The sequence below is a fragment of the Acipenser ruthenus genome, chromosome 28 (assembly GCF_902713425.1).
Source record: "Acipenser ruthenus chromosome 28, fAciRut3.2 maternal haplotype, whole genome shotgun sequence".
In the NCBI taxonomy this organism is placed as follows: Eukaryota; Metazoa; Chordata; class Actinopteri; order Acipenseriformes; family Acipenseridae; genus Acipenser; species Acipenser ruthenus.
This window is the reverse complement of record NC_081216.1, coordinates 21,304,826-21,323,032: the sequence shown is the minus strand read 5'-3', so window position 1 is coordinate 21,323,032 and position 18,207 is coordinate 21,304,826. Positions and strand designations below refer to the sequence as shown.

At 50.1% G+C, this 18,207-nt stretch overlaps 1 protein-coding gene across 5 annotated transcripts in view; it reads right to left on the bottom strand.

Moving 5' to 3' along the window:
* LOC117434915 (synaptotagmin-7-like) overlaps positions 1–18,207 on the bottom strand; it is an 81,292-nt gene that overhangs the window by 26,161 nt on the left and 36,924 nt on the right. The window contains exons 3-7 of one of the 5 annotated variants that reach the window (XM_034057638.3): positions 14,827–14,906; positions 11,789–11,920; positions 9,339–9,542; positions 6,567–6,941; positions 1,986–2,108 (exon numbers count right to left, since the gene is read on the bottom strand). In XM_034057638.3, coding sequence (XP_033913529.2) covers positions 1,986–2,108; positions 6,567–6,941; positions 9,339–9,542; positions 11,789–11,920; positions 14,827–14,906 — 914 coding nt within the window. The remainder of the gene's footprint in view (positions 1–1,985; positions 2,109–6,566; positions 6,942–9,338; positions 9,543–11,788; positions 11,921–14,826; positions 14,907–18,207) is intronic. The other 4 variants (XM_059003067.1, XM_034057635.3, XM_034057636.3 and 1 more) reach the window with 4 other exon arrangements.

Sequence of the window (18,207 nt, the reverse complement as noted above, 5' to 3'; positions counted from 1 at the left end):
GGTGACGTTTCTAACAGTTATAACTGGTTGTAGGAGTGGTTTTGGCGATTGACGTGTCAATGTATATGTACATTAGAAACAAATATATAATTTGTATAACCTCCCCCCATCCCTGTGAAATGGATTGGGCTTATTATATTGGGCGTGTTTTGAAAGGCGGTGCCGCTTTATTTTCTCGTGAGACTTGGCAACACTGGTCGTGATGTGTATTTGAGGAGATTTTGCAATCGGTACCGAACCGGGTATTTCGATTCCGATTCCGGTTCCCAAACTATTTAGACAAACATATCCGTACGACAAGGTGTGACAGACTATGATACGTAAACGATGCAGCTTTTGCGATGCTTAGACAATATTGTGCAATCTATGAAATGTTAAAATTAACAAAATCATAAATGATCACAGTAACAGTTTTATTGCAGTAGTGAAAGCCATTGGGTGTTTTTTATACGAACCTTGTTAATTACACATTTCACAAAGCTTACAATTAAAAAAAAAAAACTTTAACCACGTGGTATGTTATCCCAAGACGAAATACTACACCCTCGGTTTGGGATTTCATTTTCAGGTATGTGAAATCGTGTCGTGTTTTGCGAATTATTCTATCGAGGTGCAGAAAACTCACTTTACTGGTACCCGAAGCCAAACTGAAGAAGATCCGATCATCCCTTCAGTGAGCCGAGTTTGAATTACCCATCTGAATTTGCAGCCCTTCATATAACCGAATTATTCTCCAGGGAAATTAATACAATAATAATATATCTGGATGCTGTAATAAATACACTGCAGACTTTTTTTTTCTTCTCTAAGAACGTGTCAATTATACTGTAGTTATCAAATGTATTTTTGACAGACATTCATGTTTTTAATAATCACTTTTATTAAAAACATAATAGTACTCACGGGAACCGAATCCGGTTCGTCGGTTCCAAAGGAGGAACCGGGGACTCGGTTTCAAAGGAACCGATTCGCACATCTGTGACTGAGCAGTGCTGAAGAGATGAAAGACTGACAGCTAATATTACACATCGCTCCTCTCGTTTGAATTTCTCTCAGGAGCTCCAACACTGAAACACAGGCTAACAGCACTTAACTGAAACTAAAAATAGAGCCACGATTTGAGAGGGGGGGCTCAGTAATGCTCAGCAATCGGATCCCGCTAAGTGGTTAATGGCAAAATAACTCACAATACATTTCCGTGTAGTTCTCGAATCTAACAGTACGATAGTAATAAAAAATAAAAAAATAAAAAAAACCTTTGCCCAGTGGAGCGTTAAAAGGACTGGCTCAGCGAGAACGGAAATACCCAAACAGCAATGAACAGTGAGTAACCGAGATTCGCAAGAACCGGACTTTTGCAGTCCGGTCAGTGGTTCTGAATGGACACTGTACAAACTCCCTTAAAACTGGCGAGACACCCTAACCGCGGTTTGTCTTTGAACCGTAGGGTTAGCGGCGGTTAGCCTTGGCCTCTGCATCCAATTCAATTCAATGGGCTGAGTCGATGCCAGTTCATTACAGCCTCCTACATCTTCATTTTTAATGAAAATGTCTTGCAGTTTAGATTTTGTATAAGGTCTGTAGGTTACTGTAAGCTGAAGATCAATGCACTCTAAAATCCGTCTGGAAAAAGCATTGTTTAAAAGTTGTTATAGGTTTTTGTATAATTGCTTGTATTTAATAATTCACTCACCCTCCATCTCCATTATTACCCCCCCCCCCCCCCCCCCCCCCCCCACACACACAGGCACACACTCACACACACACACACACTCACGTACACACACACACACACACACACACACACACACAGCCGCTGTCCTCCAGTACACTACCCCACAGCCCCCCGGGTCCTAACCTGTACCCTACTTTACACAGTTCCCTACCTGCCTACCCTGACTGCCTTGTGTCCTAACCCCATACCCCACTGCGACGCAGTCAGCCCCTCTCCTGTGCCCTGCCCTGCCCCGCCGCTCGGGCCGTACCTCTTGTCCGAGGGGGTGTTCTGATTGTTCTGGCCCGGTCCAGTCTGCAGGTCCGGGATGTTGGCGAAATCATCCTGCTCTGAGATACCCATAACCAGCGACAGAACCACCATACGGCCTTCTCTGGAGAGAACGCACCGAGAGAGAGGGACAGAGGGCGGAAGAGGAGAGGAGAGAGAAGGGGAGGAGAGGGGAGAGGAGGGGAGGAGAGGGGAGGGGAGAGGAGAGGGGAGAGGAGGGGAGGAGAGGGGAGGGGAGAGGAGGGGAGAGGAGAGGGGAGGAGGGGAGGAGAGAAGAGGAGAGGGGAGAGGAGCGGAGGAGAGGGGAGAGGAGGAGAGGGGAGAGGAGAGGAGGAGAGGGGAGAGGCGGGGAGGAGAGGGGAGAAAGAAAAGGAAATCGGAGAGGGAGAGGGAGTGCATTGCAGCAAGACAGGGAGAGATTGGAAGGGATCGGCACCATGCCCGAACCGGAAGAGGGAAAGAGAGAGGGAACGTGAAGAGGAGAGGGAGGGAGAGAGGTAAAGAAGGTAAGAAGAGACAGACAGACAGTTCATGAAAGACAGGCAGGCAACAGGAACGCAGAAATGATCATTATTATTATTTGGAGAAAGCCCTGAACACAATGCAGAATCAGAGTTCCACCCCCAGTCACAGGCTGCATTTCCTTTTTCAAACCCTGAAGGTGCACCACGGCTTAACTAGATACCTCAGCTCTTTAGAAATGAATCGTTGCCAGGCTGTAGTCACAGGTTGCTGTGGGAGTGTCTCAAAGTTCCTCATTAAAGGGCAGTTCTTTACTGTTTTGCCCGAGTGTGGGTTTGGATTTGGGTTCCAGTTCAATGCATTGCCTGTGTGTATGCGAGTGTGTGTCACATCACATCTGCTGAAACGGGAGCCTCAGCACTGGGGATGAGAAGCCATTAGTCTGACTGATGGGAGAAGTGTAGTTGAAGATTATTAGGCATTAGCGCTGGATCTCAGCCTTTTATAGGGTTTTGTCTAATTGTGTGACAGTGAGAGCAGATTTAATATCAAGGAGCTGGCAGCTGCCTTGCCTAAGCTTTCCAGCGCACACACAACACAACCGATCTCTCCCTCTCCCTCCCATTCCCTCGCTATCTCCTCTCTCCATCCCATTCCCTCTCTATCTCCTTCTCTCCCTCCCATTCCCTCTCTATCTCCTCTCTCCATCCCATTCCTTCTCTATCTCCTCCTCTCTCCATCCCATTCCCTCTCTATCCTCCTCTCTCCCTCTCTCCATCCCATTCCCTCGCTATCCTCCTTCCTCCCATTCCCTCTATCCTCTCTCCCTCTCCATCCCATTCCCTCTCTATCCTCCTCTCTCTCCCTCTCTCCATCCCATTCCCTCTATCCTCCTCTCTCTCCATCCCATTCCCTCTCTATCTCCTTCTCTCCCTCTCTCTATCCCATTTCCTCTCTATCTCCTTCTCTCCATCAGTGCTGCTCTAGGTTTTGTCAGATCTCCACACCCTCACAAATGCTTTCCCTGTGCTTTATTACACTTTGCTGTGTGTTTACTATGGTAAAGTTTTATAAGGGGACCTCCAGGCACTTTGTACAGAACAACAGAAATGGCTGGGAATGTAACCCCTCCATCTCCACCTCCATCTCCACCTCCATCTCCACCTCCACCTCCATCTCCACCTCCACCTCTACCTCCACCTCTCTCTCTCTGTCTGTGCTGTCCTCCCTCCTCATTCTCTTAACATTTCATTATCACTCGTTAATGAGATCTCAAATAATTGCTTCTATTTCCAGCGCTGGTTTCTCTGTGCTAATGAACAGGAGCTCTGCGATGGGGAGTCATTTCTAGGTCACTCATCTCTCTCATTCTCTCCATCTATCCATCTCTCTCTCATTCTCTCCATCTATCCATCTCTCCATCTAACTCCCTATCTCTCCTCACACCCTGCACAGATAGAGGTGAACCAGGCTGCTGTTTAAACTCTCATCTCCACACGCCAGCTCTAAACCCTGCGCTCCATTGAATTAAACCTCAGCTCCACTGAATTAAAGTGCAAAGCAGGTGCTGGATGTGAAGTGTGGCCCGTGGACCTCAGAAGAGCTACAGAACGCAGTCAAGCTGTTCAGTATGTGTGCCGATACATTCCAACATCATACTGAAAACTCCAACCAGTGTTGTCACTGGGAGTCAGACAGGTCCTGTCTTTACTGGGGAAGGCGTGGTTTACTGGGAATCCAGCAAGCCTCTTTGCTGGTCCCCACCTCCCTCTCCCTGTCCCTCTCCATGTCCCTGTCCCTCTCCCTGTCTCTGTCCCTCTCCCTGTCCATGTCCCTCTCCCTCTCGCTCAGTCTGTGGTACAGTGGGATTCATTACCACTGATGATCCAGAGGACAGGAAATCGATGGCAGCTCAAATTGAAATGAATTGCTGTCGATGGCCGGGGTTAATAGATACCTTCTGTGTGTAATAAATTAAAATATCACACTTAAGAGGGATTTATCTGTATTCCCAGCCTCCCTCTCCCCTCTCATTCCCTCAGTAAATAACAAACAAAACCCAGTGTCACAGCACTAAACAGCACTGTATTAAATATACAGAGAACCAGTGTTTGTGACTCAGTGTAAATATACAGAGATCCAGTGTTTGTGTCTCAGTGTAAATATACAGAGATCCAGTGTTTGTGTCTCAGTGTAAATATACAGAGATCCAGTGTTTGTGTCTCAGTGTAAATATACAGAGATCCAGTGTTTGTGTCTCAGTGTAAATATAGAGATCCAGTGTTTGTGTCTCAGTGTAAATATAGAGATCCAGTGTTTGTGACTCAGTGTATTAAATATACAGAGATCCAGTGTTTGTGTCTCAGTGTAAATATAGAGATCCAGTGTTTGTGTCTCAGTGTAAATATAGAGATCCAGTGTTTGTGACTCAGTGTATTAAATATACAGAGATCCAGTGTTTGTGTCTCAGTGTAAATATACAGAGATCCAGTGTTTGTGTCTCAGTGTAAATATAGAGATCCAGTGTTTGTGACTCAGTGTAAATATACAGAGATCCAGTGTTTGTGTCTCAGTGTAAATATACAGAGATCCAGTGTTTGTGTCTCAGTGTAAATATACAGAGATCCAGTGTTTGTGTCTCAGTGTAAATATACAGAGATCCAGTGTTTGTGTCTCAGTGTAAATATACAGAGATCCAGTGTTTGTGACTCAGTGTAAATATACAGAGATCCAGTGTTTGTGTCTCAGTGTAAATATACAGAGATCCAGTGTTTGTGTCTCACTGTAAATATACAGAGATCCAGTGTTTGTGTCTCACTGTAAATATACAGAGATCCAGTGTTTGTGTCTCAGTGTAAATATACAGAGATCCAGTGTTTGTGTCTCAGTGTAAATATACAGAGATCCAGTGTTTGTGACTCAGTGTAAATATACAGAGATCCAGTGTTTGTGTCTCAGTGTAAATATACAGAGATCCAGTGTTTGTGTCTCACTGTAAATATACAGAGATCCAGTGTTTGTGTCTCACTGTAAATATACAGAGATCCAGTGTTTGTGACTCAGTGTAAATATACAGAGATCCAGTGTTTGTGACTCAGTGATTCTCACTCAAGGACGAGGAGAGAAAGCCAAATCAAATAACGATCAAGAACCACAAACAACATTAAAATGAGTCATTCATAATTTATATTATTATTAATAATAATAATAATAATAATAATAATAATAATAATAATAATAATCAGAAGGCCGAACCCTGATTCTGCATTGAGTAAAACCTGGGAAATAGTTTATTTTCAGCAACAGTGTTAAAATAGAGAGTCGGAGAGAGAGAGAGAGAGAGAGAGAGAGGAGAGAGAGAAAGGGTGTGTGTGAATGAGGGAGAAAGAGAGGAGGGGGAGAGGGGGTGGTGTGTGAGAGAAAGAGGGAGTGTGTGAATGAGGGAGAAAGAGAGGAGGGGGAGAGGGGGTGGTGTGTGAGAGACAAAGGGAGTGTGAAACAAAAAGAGAACGAGGGGGTGAAAGAGAGTAGAGGAAATAGAAAGAGATAGAAGGTGAGGAAGTGATGAGAAAGAGAGACAGAGTGAATTAGAAAGAGGGATGAGAATGAGAGCTCTAGGAGACTGCTCTATCGCGCGCTTCACACTCAACTGTAATATGTAGATTGCGTTCAATAAAATCAGCCAGGCTGGGAGAAAACAGCGATGTGAGTTAAAGAGATGGATTCTGAAGTACAGTTCAGTGCTTTAGAGCAGGGTTCGAAACACTGGGGCTCCCCCTAGAACCAGGACCCCCTTAAAACAAACACAGCTCGTACCCCAAATATCCCATGGGGGTTTCAACAGGGGAATATCATTTAAAAAGATACGTTTTTTAAAAAAAAATTGTATTACATGCTAACGTTTTTATACAATAAAGCTGTCTTTAACGTCATTCCTTTTTGCACGGAGTGAATATCTGAACCCTGCCTCAGAGAGACAAAGAGGGACAGAGACTGAGGGACAGAGGTATAGAGAGAAGAAAGATAGGCAGAGATAAAGAGAGGGAATTAGAGACAGACTGAGAGACAGGGACAAAGAGACAGTCAGAGAGACACTTACAGGAAGGACTTCATGTCGAGACCGCGGTTCCGAATCTGCCCCATCACGTGGTCCCAGCTGCCGGGGTTGGAGCGAGAGCGCCCTCCACTGGTCCGATAGTGCGAGGAGCCCGCCGACCCCCCCTGCCTGCCCGGGACGCCCCCTCGGCCCGGCCTCCCCCCTCCGCTAGAGCTGCTGGAGGGGAGCTGGGGGTGCAGCTGACCCAGGCTCTGGCTAGTGGGGGGCAGGTCTCCCGGGCAGGGGGCTGGAGGTTGGCTGAGGGGCTGCTGCAAGCTCTGCTGCCTCACCAGGGTGCGAGGCCGGCCGCAAACACCAGGGGGAGTGCCAGAGATGTGCTCCAGAGTAGAGGCAGTGGAGAGAGACGGGTCGTCGAAACTGGAGACAGCAGAGCGGGGAGAGGAAGGAGGAGGAGGAGCAGGAGGGAGAGGGGAGGACAGGAGACACAGGAGAGAAGAGAGGGATAGGATGAGACATAGTCCACCAAGGAAGAGTAGAGGGAGGCTGGCCGGTCGCCTCTGCGCGGCAGGGTTCTGGAGCGGAGACTTCATTTTCTCTCTAGTTTCCTCCTCTCGTTTCTGTTCTGTCTCGTTCTCGTGTTTCCCTGGCTCGCTCTGCTCTGAGGCTCTGTGACGAGCCTTTTAAACCACGGCTGTATTCCCAGCGCGATGCTCAGCTCCTGTCTGTCCTCGATTCTCAGCTCAGGGGAGCTGTGCTACCTCCCTCCCTCCCTCCCTCCCTCTCTGCTTGCCTTCAAAGTTCTCCCCTACATTTTCCGATGGTTTTATTTTGTGTTGACCATGGCTGGATTACCCAGAAGTTTGCATTAGCATTGTGATGCCATTAGCATGTAAAACATTCCCATTGTAGCTCCCTCCTGTGCTGCCAGTGCCTTGCAATTGTGGCTCTAAAGTGTGCTGCTGCATTGCCGTTGAAGATCACATGTGAATGGTGCACAGCGGTGGGAGGGGAAGGAGTTGAATCTGGTCAGACTTCCATCTCTGTGTGAATGTGTCCCTGTGTCCGAGTCTCCTCTCCTGCCCTCAGGCACCCCCGACAGCTGCTGGACCCCCCCCCCCCCCTGCCCCCCGCCACTGCTCCAGCACTAATATACCTGAGCCCAGCCTTGACTGTAACACTAGATATATCACAGCTGGGTTAGATTACAGATAATAATGTAGGGGTGACACTGGGGCAGCACCCACTGACCTCGCGGGAAGTTTTGAGAACAGAAAACTTTCCACTCGGATGGAAAATCTTTCAGCCTAGTTCTTTATTTGCCACTTTGGGGGGGGGGGGGGGGGGGGATAAAATAAAATAAAAAACCAACAATCCCGTTGATGGGAGACTTTCTCTCTGTGTTCCCAACCGCCCTCCCGTCCCGGACTTCCTGCCCTCCGTCACACTTCCTGTGACGCTCCTGCCCTTGGGCAGTCTCGCTTCACAAAGAGACGCAGCGTGGGCTTCGTATTCAGAGCCGAGTTCTGCTGTATTCATCCTTCACAGTCTCTTCACGACTTCTCCCTCTCTCTCACACAGAAACGCTTCTCAGAACTATCGACTCACACACAGTCACAAGCGGCTGCTTTAGATATAGATATAGATATATATATATATATCCCCAGCTCTCTCTGTGACCTTGAAACCTCAAACCTTGCACAGCAAGACATTTTAATTAAAAAAGTGACACTTATGGAGACACAGAACTCTGGCTAACAATGAATCTAAAAACAAAACCCAATTATCTATTCTTTTTTTTCTTGTAGCGATTAGAGGGATTGACAGCGTGTAGGGGATCGGAATCATCCCTTTAAGAGTGTTATTATTAAGTGGCCCTGCCTTTAAGAAACCACACTGTTTACAGAGGCCTGTGCACCCAGGTAGGATGATCACAGGTTCTCTTGAGCCTGGCTTTTCTCTGAATTGCATTTCCGCTGTTCATCAAAATAAAATCAAGCCCGAGCCCGTTTTTGTTGTGCCTTTTCGCTTTGTTTTTTTTTAATGCTGAAATCCCCAGCGCTGTGTCAGAAGGAGGGGTCATAGAGCCGCTGGTCTAATGGTGCTCAGCTGGAGAACGCTACGAGAAGATCGTGGAGTTGAAAGGAAAGCGCCAATCCGACGCCTCTGCTGCTTACCAGCCAGAGCAGTTCAGCTCATTGGTGCATCCCTCTCTCTTACCGACACCCAACCTGACGGGAAGCTGGAGAGCAATTTCCCCAGGAGAGCCGGCGAGAGTAAGGAGTGACACCAGTGTGAAAGCTGCGGAGAATGTGCTGTAGGGCAGATTCAGTGCAGCTCCCTTCGACTCCCAGGACAGAGTCGCAGACAGCAGCTACTGGAGTGCTTTAGGACAGGAGACAGAAACAGAAGGGTTGAATCTGAACTAAATTCACACAGAGACCAAAGAAAATCAGTCTGCAAGGGCAGTGGGAGGAGATGTGTTGATAATGGGAGGGGAGGGGTTATGAAGAACGGGAGCGGTTATGAGGAATGGGAGGGGTTATGAAACTGGAAATGGATTTAAATGACTAGGCAGGGAGGGGCTTCGGAGACAGTAAGGGTGCTATAAGGTAGAAGGGGGAGTGAGAGGGGCGTGGGAGACTTGGAGTCGGAGTGACTGAAGGATCACAGCAATGAAGGAGGCTGTGTAACCCAACCATGACCCGAACCCTAACCCCGACCCCGACCCTGACCCTGACCCCAACCCTAACCCTCCCCTGTTCTCCGCAGACTTGCTAACCTCCCCCCCCCCCGCTCCCCCTCCTCCACACTCACTTGGCTGGCCGCAGTTTGCCGGATTGCAGGTGTGTCTGCACGGTCTGCCAGCGGCCCGCCTTCTCGGCCCGGCCGTTCAGCACCTCGCTGCGGCTGCTGGCTCCGGAGCCCACACTCTTCACGCTGTTACTGCGCACGGGCCTCCCGCCCACTGAGCTCTCCCTCCCCCCCGCCGCGGCCTTCACACCCCCAGGGAGAGAGCCACTGAGAGGGGGGGGGGCGGAGGAGAGAGTGAGAGAGAGAGAGAGAGAGAGAGAGAGAGAGAGAGAGAGAGAGAGAGAGAGAGAGAGAGAGGGGACAGTGGACAGGAAGAGAAACAGAGAAGATATCAGGGCTTGAGAGAGGGAGAGCACAGGGACATTGTAATCCAACAAGGAAGGAAGGACGGAAAGAGGGGGGAGGTTTCACATTCAAGTCAAGAGCTGCTTAGAAAGAGCCACCATCAAATATAATAAAATAATAACATGAAAATGAAAAGTGAACAGCGCACATTCAAGAAGGATGTCAGTGAGAGTGACACACAGTGCAACGAGACAGGCTGCGGAGACATGACCACACCCAAACAAAACGAGCAACCCTCTGCGCAGTGCGGGCGAGCGCTGGACTGCAGGTGAGTACAGGGGAGCAGCGCTGGACTGCAGGTGAGTACAGGGGAGTACAGGGCAGGGGTGCGCTCAGCAAAGCACGCTATCAAAAGGGGGGGGGGGGCTGTTCTTCTGTTGTCTGTTTTGGTATTGAATTGATTCGCTGCTTTTTTTTTGTCAGGGTGAGGGTAGGGGGAGAGGGTGAGGGAGGGTGCAGAGTGGGGGAGGGGGAGGGGTTACCGAGGGTTGTCCGTCTCCATGGTTCAGCACCCCATGGGCTGGAGGTGAAAGGTTAGAGGTTAGGGAGGAGGGGGAGGGGGGTCACAGGTTGGCTGGCTGGTAGGGCTGTAAGGAAGGCAGGGTAAGGTGTCGGGGCGCACTTACAGTGATGCGCCACTAGGGGGCTGTTTGTTTGTGTTTTCGTTTTTGGAGGGGTAAGAGAGCAAAGGGAAGGTTTCCAGTTTACTGCTGAGACTAACAGGAACCTGTCAGATCATTACGAGCGAGAGGAGGCCGTTCAGCCAATCAGAGCTCGTCCGGAGGAGGCCGTTCAGCCAATCAGAGCTCGTCCGGTTCCCTAGCAGCTGATTGATCTCAGAACTTTGTCAAGTCGGGTCTTAAGGATCCCAGTGATTCTGCCTCATCAGCACGGCTAGCTAACCCGTCCCATCCCCTCACCGCGCTCTCTGTGTGAAGAAGTGTCTCCTTCCCCCTGTCCTCAGTCTGTCTCCACTTCCACATGGAGTGTCCTCTGGTCCTGGTTTCTGTGCTGCGCTTGAAGTTTTGGCAAGGGTCAAGATTTTTAATCAAGTCCCTCCTAATTCTTCTTTGTTCTATTGATCATAAATGTATCATTTTATGGAAAAAAGAATTAGGCTTTGCAGCACCCAATCTCACAGGACAGAGCAAGTTATTAGGTTCAGCTACTCAATTCAAACACTGTGTCCTACAATCTGAGTCAATCTCAAGCAGCCTCTCAGAGGAGCGTTGCGACTGTTGCTTCAAATGATTTCCATTGTCTCCCTTCGGGACACACACTAACTTGACAGTGCAGCTATTCCTGAAGCAATAGAGGGGTTTGGTTGCACATTACTCCTCTTAGCTCAAGTTTTTTTTTTTTTTTTAATTTAGAATCAATTATTTTCCCCCCGATTTTCTCCCAATTTGGGACCCGAGGCTCAGTGGGCGTCCTCCGATCCCACGAGCCAATCGGCATCTTTATACACCCAGGAACTCGAGAGCGAATTTCCGCAGGCTACCAGCCTCCAGAGGACAAAGACCAGCCCAGCAAATCTCTGCCCCCCAACCTCACTCGCCGCCTGGCCTGTAGGGGTCGCCGCAGATCCCCAGCGAAGACTGTCCGCCTCGCACAACCAGGGTTGCAACCTGCGATCTCTGGTTGTGTGACTTCCCTGCACGCCGAGAGGCAGTGCCTTTACCCGGTGAGCCGTTCCGGGACCCCTCCAGTTTTATTTTTTTTTATTCTGAATGGAATCGACTATATGGCTAAACGGGGCAGTCTGGCTACGGTGCGGGTCCTTTTACTGCAAGCTGTTCAAGGTAGGTGAAATCCTGCGTTTCTCAGTTACGTCACGACAGTCTGGCAGTGTGGATCTCTGCTTCCTAGAGCAACACAAGCCATACAATAATTGCTTTATTCACCCCCCCCTTTCTCCACCTCTCTCTCTCTCTCTCTGTCCTCTCCTCCCTCTCGCTCTCTTGTTAGCTGGTCTCTGCTGTTATGCCCGGAGTTGGGTGTCGTTGGTGGGGCTGGGTTTGGATGAGGGAGGGTCAGGGGTTTGGGGTCACTTCGTTACAGCCCTGCCAGCAAGCGGCGACTCTTACCAGCTCAATAACGAGACTCACTTGAGGGCCAGACGTGGGTCGCCGTACGGCGCATAGGGAGAAATGTTAAGAAGAAAGTCCTTGGGAGGGTAGGAACTCCATTTCTGGTGCACTGTGCTTTCATTGTTATTCCAAAAGTCTCTGTCTAGATCACTACAGCGGCAGAGAGAAAAACACATCATACAGAGAGACCAACAAATTGGGGGGGTGGGGGGGCGGGGTACCCCACAGCCAGAACCAGTTCAGTACCTCTTAGAGGTCAGGCGAGGGGAGGAGGGGAGTTATTTGTCTCTGCTTTTAACACTTTACAAAAAGGGGGACGAGGAGGAGAGTTGGGAGGGAGGCGTCTGAAGAAAAAAGAGAGAGATAGAGTAAGAGAGAGAGTCCGTGAAAGACAAGAGAGAGAGGGAGCGGCTCCTGTAAAAAAGAATGAGAACACAGAGCCACCCACGCACACACACCACCACGTGTGAAACGCAACACGAGAGAGAAAGAAAAAAAAGGGTTTTTTTTGGTTTTTTTTTTAGAGAGAGAGTTGGTGAGCGGTGGGTGAGTGTGAATGAGAGAGTTAGAGGACCAGGATCCAGACCCGGCCCGGCTGGACAAATCGCAGCTGGATAGAGCGCCAGGCCAGGCCGAGCCGAGCCGAGCCGAGCCGAGCCGAGCTGAGGGAAAGAGGGAAGCAAAGCCACAGTTATTCAGATTGTTCATTGAATTGGTAAGAAAGAACCCGTCCAGCAGTAAAATAACAGACAGCAATAGCAGACAGGATTGTTCAGTACGTAGTGCTGCAGTCAAGAGTCCAGGCGTCAGGGAAGGGAGAGGCACTGGAGAGGCAAGGGAGAGGCACGGGAGAGGCATGGAGAGGCATGGAGAGGCAGGGGAGAGGCAGGGGAGAGGCATGGAGAGGCAGGGAGAGGCAGGGGAGAGGAAGGGGAGAGGCATGGGAGAGGCATGGAGAGGCAAGGGGAGTCAGGGGAGAGGCAGGGAGAGGCATGGGAGAGGCACAGGAGAGGCAGGGAGAGGCAAGGGGAGGCAGGGGAGAGGCAGGGAGAGGCATGGAGAGGCAGGGAGAGGCAGGGGAGAGGAAGGGGAGAGGCACGGGAGAGGCATGGAGAGGCAAGGGGAGGCAGGGGAGAGGCAGGGAGAGGCATGGAGAGGCAAGGGGAGGCAGGGGAGAGGCAGGGAGAGGCATGGGAGAGGCACAGGAGAGGCAGGGAGAGGCAAGGAGAGGCATGGGAGAGGCAGGGGAGAGGCAGGGGAGAGGCATGGAGAGGCATGGAGAGGCAGGGAGAGGAAGGGGAGAGGCATGGGAGAGGCATGGAGAGGCAGGGAGAGGCAGGGGAGAGGAAGGGGAGAGGCATGGGAGAGGCATGGAGAGGCAAGGGGAGGCAGGGGAGAGGCAGGGAGAGGCATGGGAGAGGCACAGGAGAGGCAGGGAGAGGCAAGGAGAGGCATGGGAGAGGAAGGGGAGAGGCAGGGGAGAGGCAGGGAGGACAGTCTTCATCGATAGCAAATCTAAATGTTTAGATAGATATTTGCACAGATACACTTCCACAGTAATAATCTAAGTTCATGTTTGTGTTTCTTGTGTAATGAAAGTCCAGTCTGTTGTGAAGAGACTCTGCTGTTGAACCTGTGTCTCTAGGTAACAGCGGGCCGCGGTTTGCTCAGTGCAGTTGAGTTTTTGCAGCTGCAGTACCTGTGCTCTCTGAGATTCAGCTTACTCGCAGCCTTCTTTACAAAACAATGCATTCGCCGTGCAACTGGGAGACAGAGGCTCTAATTAAAACCATCCCATCAGCTGCAGAGCAAACAGCAATTTCAGTACGCAAACATTTTCCAACTGCAGCAAGCCAGCCACAAGACGCCTCTTTCACAAAGTCAACAAACCAAAACAATGCGTTTGCTTGTGATACACAGTGTACCGTAGTAAGCATTAATTTTTGTATGTCAGAGCACTCTGCCGTTGAGAGTTAGCTGTACTTTACACAGACCAGTATGCAGGAAGGACTGGGAGCCAAGCCCCAGTCTGCACTGTGCTGTGTCAGGATTTGACGTTTTAATCATTCTGTCTGGGGGCAGATCATCGCTGCGGATAGATGGACTAATCTGAGCCTTATTGTATTCAACTAGAAGTGCCTGATGATATCTGAGTGAGGCTCTTCACAATTCAATCAATAAAGGCAATAACTCCTGCCCTAATCCGCAGAGCTGCCCCCCCCAAGCGAACTGTCGCTGTGACTGCTCTGCGCCCCTGCCTCACCCCTCCCTCACAATCACCAGAAGGAGTAGATCACCTCCTTCTCCCCTCTCGCTTGTCAGCGATTTGTTTGCTGTAATGAATGTTTAATGAGTTCTCGGAGGGACCCCTAATCTGGGGGGGGGTGGGGGGGGGGGTGGAGAGTCAAGAGGCTTGGTAGCCCTGCTAGACCGCAGCTCGTTACTGAACTTCAAAGGCACAGCAGCCCCCCCCACCCCTCTCTGCCTCTCTCCCTGTTCGCTCGCTAATTACCGCCTCTCTGAACAGTTCTTGACAAGCTTCTAATCACAGAGAGGCAGCAAGAGCCTGTCCACCCTCACAGCACACCTGCCTGCCTGCCTGCACCTGTTCCCTGTGAGGAGCCTCCAGCTAAAACCACGAATGTGAGCCTCATGCAAGCGAGTTACAAACAGTGTAATGACCGCACCCACCCACCCCCACACTGAAACCAGCACATCAGAACCACATCTGAGCCACACTGAATCCACATAAACAAAAACATGAAACCGCATGAAAACCACTTCTACATCTTACTGCACGCTTGAACAGCCGTGTAAACCACACGACGCAAGCGTGTAACACACAGGATGGAAGAGCGGCGTGCATGTGACCCGACTGTCTGAGACTCGGCAGGGAGTCTCGTCGAGCTCCTGTTTCAATTACATTCAAGGGCCTGGGTTTCAGTCATCTCCCAGTCCACCCAATCCCCCGGATACTCTCGCCAGTCTGCCCAGTATCCAGGGCACTCTCCCCAGTCCCCACACTCCCAGTCCTCCCAGTCTCCAGGAGCACCTACTTGATGGCTTTCTTCTCTCCACGGCCCCGGCTGGAATCGGGGGTATCTGCCGTCTCCAGGCTGGGTTTGTAGTGCTTGCCCTGCGGAGACACACAGACACACAGACACACAGACACACACACACACACACACACACACACACACACAGAGTGTTAATGAGGCATCGAGACGCACTGCATATCACAACACAGCTCTGATTCTGAGGGATTAGGCCTGGTCTTGTTTCCCTTCTCAACTTCAGCAGAAAATTATTATCTAAAAAAGCTTCCCCCTTTTGACACATTTACAGAAGTACCAGTGACCATGTTTCCACTGACCCACAATTTATTACGTTTCTTTTAGTATTTCTAAATTCAGGAGCTGTACTGATGATAGTGGGTAAACCTGATCCTGGGGTGAATCCGCTGCCTGCTTGCCTAGCTGTCTCTCTGTCTCTCTCTTTGTCTCTCTGTCTGCCTGCCTGCATGTCTGTCTGTCTCTCTGTCTCTCTGCCTGCCTGTCTGTCTCTCTGTCTCTCTCTTTGTCTCTCTGTCTGCATGCCTGCCTACCTGCCTGCCTGCCTGCTTGTCTGTCTGTCTCTCTCTTTGTCTCTCTGTCTGTCTGTCTGTCTGTCTGCCTGCTTTCCTGTCTGTCTCTCTGTCTCTCTCTCTGTCTCTCTGTCTGTCTGCCGGTCTGTGTCTCTGTCTGTCTGCCGGACTGTCTGTCTGTCTCTCTGTCTCTCTCTCTGTCTCTCTGCCTGTCTCTCTGTCTGTCTGCCGGCCTGTCTGTCTGTCTCTCTGTCTCTCTGTCTCTCGCTCTGTCTGCCGGCCGGTCTCTCTGTCTGTCTGTCTCTCTGTCTGTCTGCCGGCCTGCCTGTCTGTCTCTCTGTCAGAGAGGGCTGTAGTTATAAATAGCGGGTGTGGCGGAGCTGCCCTCCCTCGCGTTGCAGATATCAGTGATCCGGCTGCGAGGCGCTCCCTGTTCTCATTAATGTTTGTCAGGTGCACACGAGCAGCCAAGCGAGAGAGAAGACAAACACGCGTAACCTGAGCTCAAACAAAACACAATGAAAACATCAGCTCTGACCTGAACTAAACCAGAACCCACACTGCAGCCCAGCTCTCAAACCACTGAGCTCCTCAAACCCGCTGCCTTCCACACTGCAGCCCAGCGCTTTCTTTATCTAACCACTGAGCTCCTCAAACCCGCTGCCTTCCACACTGCAGCCCAGCGCTTTCTTTATCTAACCACTGAGCTCCTCAAACCCCCTGCCTTCCACACTGCAGCCCAGCGCTTTCTTTATCTAACCACTGAGCTCCTCAAACCCCACTGCCTTCCACACTGCAGCCCTGCGCTTTCTTTCTTTCTTTCTTTCTTTCTTTTTTCTCTTTCTTTCTTTCTTCTTGATCAGGAACCACAGCAAGGCTCCAGACCTTGACACAGTTGGACACTGGGACATGCTCTCTCTCTCTCTCTATCCCACCACAGAACTCAACCATCAACACCCCTCTCAATCACCCCCTCTCACCACCCTCCCTCCTCTCTCTCACTCTCTCTATCCCACCACAGAGCTCAACCATCAACACCCCTCTCAATCACCCAGCGAGTGTTTCAGTGCTGTGTGTGTGTGTGCGTGTGCGCTAATCTGATTATCTCTCTGTCTGCTCACACCTCTCCCCCTTTCTCTCTCTCTAGCTCTCCTCCAGAGCATTTAGTTTCTTTGTGTGTGTGTGTGTATGTGTGAGTGAGTGTTTCAGTGCTGTGTGTGTGTGTGTGTGTGTGAGCGAGTGTTTCAGTGCTCTGTGTGTGTGTGTGTGTGTGTGTGTGAGCGAGTGTTTCAGTGTTGTGTGTGTGTGTTTTTCAGTGTGGTTCTCTTGATTAAAATATTTTAATAATGTGTTCGGGGACTGTTTTATTTGTTGCTATGGAAACGCGGTAGATAGAGCTGTCTGTGCTGCTGCTGGCGAGCTGGGAGATCAGACAAGGAGAGTGATCCGGAGTGAGCTCAGATGTGCTGTGTGTGCCTCACACTCACAACAACATCCACAAACCCACACTCCCATGTATACACCCTCACTCATTCACTCACACTCACACCCTCACTGAGCTGCTGCAGGAACCACAGTGACCTGATTGAATTAATGGAGCTCTCCTCTCCACCGAAACACGAAATACATTAATGCTTAAGAAAAAATATATATATATATATGTTTAATTGAGCAATCCATCCCACAAGTGCTGTGCTGCTTTCCTCAAATACTAATCATGAAGCAGCGAAGCAGAATGACTGGATTGTTCTTCATTTAAACCCCCAATCAGGACGGGTAAGACCTTCCCCACAATATACCCTCTCGAACCTGAACCTGAAGCCATGACATCTGTGGATATCTGTGCCTCAGATAGGCTTGTGGTTCCACAGCTTGTCTCTCTGGATAATAATAGCCAGTGCAGTTTCTGTCTTTTTTGCAGTTGAAGGAAAGCTCCTGCTCCTTTCATGGAAACGCAGACAGATGGTGTGTAACTGAACCGAGACGCAGGCTTTAAAAGACACTCAGAAACACACAGACAAGCCTTTACCCTGCAGACCAGCCAACTGCAGCTTAATACAGCAATTAAAATAAGTGCCTGTGCGGTGCCAAGCATCAGCAATCAAAACCCACAAGTACATAAAACTAGAAGCAGGGAGTTGTGAAGCAACGCTGTCCCATCAGAAACAACACAGCGAAGCAGCACCGTGCCATCAGAAACAACACAGCGAAGCAGCACCGTCCCATCAGAAACAACACAGCGAAGCAGCACCGTGCCATCAGAAACAACACAGCGAAGCAGCACTGTCCCATCAGAAACAACACAGCGAAGCAGCACTGTGCCATCAGAAACAACACAGCGAAGCAGCACCGTGCCATCAGAAACAACACAGCGAAGCAGCACCGTCCCATCAGAAACAACACAGCGAAGCAGCACCGTCCCATCAGAAACAACACAGCGAAGCAGCACCGTCCCATCAGAAACAACACAGCGAAGCAGCACTGTGCCATCAGAAACAACACAGCGAAGCAGCACCGTGCCATCAGAAACAACACAGCGAAGCAGCACCGTGCCATCGGAAACAACACAGCGAAGCAGCACCGTCCCATCAGAAACAACACAGCGAAGCAGCACTGTCCCATCAGAAACAACACAGCGAAGCAGCACTGTCCCATCAGAAACAACACAGCGAAGCAGCACTGTCCCATCAGAAACAACACAGCGAAGCAGCACCGTGCCATCAGAAACAACACAGCGAAGCAGCACTGTGCCATCAGAAACAACACAGCGAAGCAGCACTGTGCCATCAGAAACAACACAGCGAAGCAGCACCGTGCCATCAGAAACAACACAGCGAAGCAGCACTGTCCCATC